At 54.7% G+C, this 4,543-nt stretch overlaps 1 protein-coding gene across 2 annotated transcripts; it reads right to left on the bottom strand.

Moving 5' to 3' along the window:
- Window positions 1-387: 387 nt before the first annotated feature.
- On the bottom strand, window positions 388-4,271 carry MARCKS (myristoylated alanine rich protein kinase C substrate). 2 transcript variants are annotated; one of them, XM_057413199.1, is made up of 3 exons: window positions 3,986-4,271; window positions 3,570-3,742; window positions 388-2,430 (listed from the first exon to the last, which is right to left on the bottom strand). In XM_057413199.1, exons 2-3 carry the CDS (start codon window positions 3,666-3,668, stop codon window positions 1,669-1,671), a joined length of 861 nt encoding a protein of 286 aa, XP_057269182.1. In that variant the 5' UTR covers window positions 3,669-3,742; window positions 3,986-4,271; the 3' UTR covers window positions 388-1,668. The 2 variants fall into 2 exon arrangements, with proteins under 2 accessions (XP_057269182.1, XP_057269181.1); XM_057413198.1 differs by having other exon boundaries at window positions 3,570-4,268.
- Between the last annotated feature and the right edge of the window lie 272 nt (window positions 4,272-4,543).

Raw genomic sequence — 4,543 nt, 5'->3', positions numbered from 1 at the left:
CTTAATTTTTAAGCAACTCGCCGTAAAAAATCTCGGTGCCCCATCTTAAGCAATTCAAACAAAATCTGATTTTCCTCAAGAAGCAAGACTCTCACGTTGGATAGCTCTGGTCTTGAAAGCAAGATGGAGCCTGGACAGGAGAACTGTACACTGTACATCCTCAAACTGCCTTCCAGTCTTCTCTTTAAAGCCAGAAAAGCCTATAAACTACCTGGTGCGCTGCCCAATATCTCTAAAAGATGCACAGTACTACAGAGTCCAGGATCTAGGAAGGTACTTCTTTAAGCTAGTGCTAACAGCAAACACGACTTTCCCTATACAAATTTAGGCAAATACTGACCAATCCCTTTAAGCTACCAGAGTGTCCATAAAAGAAAGACAACCAAATTATACATTTTATTCACATTTATTTTTCGCTTTTAGTGTGCTCACAGAAAATTAGAACACCTTAAGCAGGAGTTTAATAGCAATTTTTGTAAGCAAAGTTACATTCCATCTCTAAGTCAAATTGGTCAAAGCTTCTCCAGTATTTACAAAAACATGATAGACAAGATGCTACACAAAAAAAAAAAAACATTGCATCTGAAGAGTTTTCCTTTATTTTCAAAGACAACTGGAAAAGAAAGCATTGTCTGCTGTAATCAAAAACATACCACAGTATAAACAGTAACCATTCCACTTATCACAGCTTGGTTGAGTTTAAAATTTGTGTTTAAAAGGTCCAAGATGACTGCAGTTTTACAAAAATGGGCAGGGTGGAAAGAGTTGCAAACTTCATGTGCTTCTGGATATCAAGATTTGTTTTTGTTTTTGTCTTTTTTTTATACAATAGTCACAGTTAAAAACACCCTGCTGGTAATACATAATTACACTTTATTAAGGTCATAAACCAGCAATAAACAATAAAGCCTATACAACTTGTATTTCTACTTAATCACTGACTGATACAGCTAACATGAGATAAGTGAAAAGTTCCTATGGTTTAAATGAATTCCTAAGACTATGATCTCTTTATCTGGGTATTGATTTTTTATTTTTTTTTTTCCTTTTTCCTTTCCTTCTTAATCAAGACTTGTAGTGTTGTAAACCTTATAGAACATCTGCCTCACAAAATACATCGTAATAACTTTCTTTTAAAAAAAAGACTAACCCCTTACATCATTTCTGGCAGGGCGCGCTCCCAGCAAGGGCTGCGCACCCCGGGTTCCCCACTGCGGCCCCTGTCACTTCATTTGATATCCCTTATTGACCCACCCATCTCCTTCATATATGGGCATGTCCATAGACCGATCGGGAAAAGTTTTATAATATGAAGAGTTGCAAAGTATGAAATTAAAAAACAAAATTGAAAAAAAAAAACCGAACCAAAAAAAACCCGAACCAACCAAAACAAAACATTAATACTGATGGGGGAAAAAAAAAAAAAGAAGAAAAAAAATTATAGAGGGTGGGAGGAGAGCGGAGGGGGGCCCCCCTCCGCCAGTTGGAATGGCGGCAACACACAACGATTTGAGATGGGAGCTGCGGGGGGAGAGAAAAAAAAGAAACGAAACATCTTTTAAATCAATCCCTGGTTGTAGACAAGTTCTCCGAGACCAGTACCTGGCACCACTCCAACAAACAAACAGGGGGGAAGAAAAGTCCGTCGGCGAGGGGCGGCGGCGGCACTTACTCCGCCGGCTCGGCGGCGGGCCCCTCCGGACTGCTCTCGGAGGGGGGCTCCTGCCGCGCCGCCGCCGGCTCCTCCGCTGGGGCCGCCTCCTGATCGCCGCTGCCCGCCTCGCTCGTGGCGGCACCGGCGCCCGCCGCCTCCTCAGCTGCCTTCGCCTTCCCCTCCGCCGCCTGCTGCGGCTCTTCCACAGCCGCCGCCGGGACCTCTTCTCCCGCCGCCTTCTCGGGGGCGGCCTCGTCCGATTTGGCCTCCTGCGAGTCCCCCACCTCCTCCTTCGCCGCCTCGGCGCTGCTGCCGGCGGCGGCAGCGGAGGCTTCCTCGGCGGCGGCCTTGCCTTCCTCGCTACCCGCCACCTCGGGGGCTGCCGCCTCCTCTTTCCCGCCCTCCGCCGCGGCGGCCACGCCGCCCTCGCTCTCGGCGCCCTCGCCGGCCTCCTTCTTGTTCTTCTTGAAGGAGAAGCCGCTCAGCTTAAAGGACTTCTTGAAGGAAAAGCGCTTCTTTTTTTTTTTCGGGGTCTCGCTGCTGGACGAGGGGGTCGCACCCTCCTCAGTCTTGGGGGAGGACTCCCCCTCCGCCGGGGAGGCCGGCTCGGTGCTCTCCGCCTCGGCCACCTCCTTTTCGGAGGCGGGCTCCGACGAGGCCGCCTCCTCCTTGCCCGTGTCTTCGGCGGGCGCGCTGCCGTTGGCCTGCACCTCCTCCTTACCCGCCTCCGCTGCAGCGGGGGAGGCGTCGCCGTTCACTTTCACGTGGCCGTTCTCCTGCAAGACAGCGACCAATGTTACCAGCGGTGCCGAGAGGCTGGGGGAAACACGGGGCGCAGCCACCCTCCCCGCCCAGCGGCCTTTCCTCGCCCACTTTTTGCTCCCAAGGTTTAAACTCCCGGGCCCTCCGCCGACTCTCGCTCGGCTGGGCCTCGGCGGGCGCCCCCAGCGGCGGGCGCGACGGGCGGCAGCCGCCAGAGGGCGCCGCGGCTCCACGCAGCGGCTGCTTCGCCGCTCACCCCCGCCCCCGGCGCGCCCCGTCCAGCCGCGGCGGCGGCACGGGGCGGGGAAGGCAAGGCAAGGCAAGGCTAACAAAGCTCGCCCGGCCCCGGAGCCCCCGCCCGCCACCGCTGCCCCTCTCTGCCCGGGCGCTGCGGGGAAGCGCCCCCGCCCTCCCCGGTCTCCCCCCTCTGTCGCATTTGCATCTCTCAGGCGCCCGGAGAGCGGCGGGCTGCCCCGGGCGGCAGCTGCGGGGGCAGCGGGGGGTGCCCGCCCGCAACGCCGCCGCTGAGCGGGGCACGGCCGGCTCGGCAGCCGGCTCACGCTTGGGGGTGGGGGGTGGTGACTTGAGAGCCGTCAACCCCGCGGCTGCTTGACCACCCGGCGGAGCTGCCGCGGACGGGGCGGGAGGCGCAGCCCCTGCTCCGCGCTCCCGCCCGAGGGGCTGCCCGCCGCCGAGCCCCAGGCGGGCGGCTCCGTTCCCCGCCGCCACAAGGGTATCCGGCTACCGCGGGAGGTGATTCGGCTAGTGAGCGGGGGTCTTCGGGAGGAGGGTAAGCGGACAGAAAAGCCGAGCGGTGTAAGATCCTTCCGTTTACGAGCCATTGGGACGCTTCACCACGATACACGAGGGATTAAAAAAAAAGGGGAAAAAAAAAAAAGATGCCCCCTCCTCCCCCTCCCCCCGGAGGAAAGATAAAGGAACGAATCATTCAAAGTCGAACCCGTTAAAAAAAGAAAATATTCCTTTGCCTCGAGTTGCAAAGATAAAAGGATCGACCGTATTCTCCATTGAATGTGCCACTGGGGCATCAAAGGAAGAAGAATTAAACAGGATATGAAAGAGAGTCCGTCGAAGTTGGCTTAAAAAAAAGAGTAGGTTTAATTTTTTTTTTTATATTTTTGTTGTTTTTTACCTGTCCATTCGCCTTGGATGGAGATGCAGCCACTGCTTCCCCCGGTTTCTCGGCGGAGGCTTCGCCCTTTGCAGCGGTCTTGGAGAACTGGGCACCCATGCTGTCTTATTCAACAAAGAAACTCAACAGATCCAAAAGGAGGGGAAACAAAGAGCGTTGGTTTGGTATAAATACTGGGCGACCAGCAGCAGTAGCAACACACACACACACCAGAGGGGAAAAAAAAGGAGAAGAGAGAACAGAACCGATTATAATGCACTCCTTTTAAAAAATTTAAAGTTGAAGAGATCAAAAAGCAGCAGCACAGGAGGGAGGGGAAAAAAAGGGAGGAAAAAGTCGAGCAAAAAAAAAAAAAAAAAAAGGAGCCCAAGTTTAGTAAAAAGAAGTAATAAAAAATCCCAGATTTGTAGCCGTACTGTAGACAAGGAGAAAATGGAGAAATCTCCCTGGTTGCTAATAAGATGCGGAGTCCAACGCCCAAGTGCACAGATGAATGGGCTTCCCGAGCGGTGACGGCAGCCCTCCGCCCGGAGCCGGCCAATCGCCGCCGCGCCACACAAAGGGGGGCGGGGCCTGGCCGCCTGGCGAACAATGGAGCCGCGATGGCAGCGGTTTGAAATCAGCCCCCGGCCGATAATGAATGTGTGCGCCGCTCCGGCGCGGCGCGGGCGGGCGCGCAGAGATCCGCGCCACGCCACGCCGGGGAGCGGACAAAGCACCCCGATAAAGCGGAGCGGGCGGGCGGGACAATGGTGCCCAGGGCGTGAGTGTGAGTGTGAGCGAGCGAGCGAGCGAGCGAGCGAGCGAGTGTGAGTCCGGCCCTGCCCCGCCGCCTGCCCCCACCAGCTGCCGCCGTGAGAGAGCAACAGATAGTGTGTGCGATCCCGGGCGGGGGGAGAGGGAAGGAAGGAAGGAGGGGATTTGCTGCTGCTGCTGCCTTTTTTCCTTTTTTTTTCTTTCCCTTTTTTTTTTTT

Source organism: Pezoporus wallicus, unplaced genomic scaffold (assembly GCF_028554395.1).
Source record: "Pezoporus wallicus isolate ANWC-B61680 ecotype Strahan unplaced genomic scaffold, APGP_CSIRO_Pwel_v1 contig_7505, whole genome shotgun sequence".
NCBI lineage: Eukaryota > Metazoa > Chordata > Aves > Psittaciformes > Psittacidae > Pezoporus > Pezoporus wallicus.
This window is presented reverse-complemented; position numbering and strand designations above follow the sequence as displayed.

Coding starts and splice junctions, on each gene's coding strand:
- MARCKS (XM_057413199.1), bottom strand. CDS start 3,668: ATGGGTGCCCAGTTCTCCAAGACCGCTGCAAAGGGCGAAGCCTCCGCC. Junction 2,431..3,569: donor CATCCAAGGCGAATGGACAG/GTAAAAAACAAC, acceptor GCTGTCTTGCAG/GAGAACGGCCACGTGAAAGT.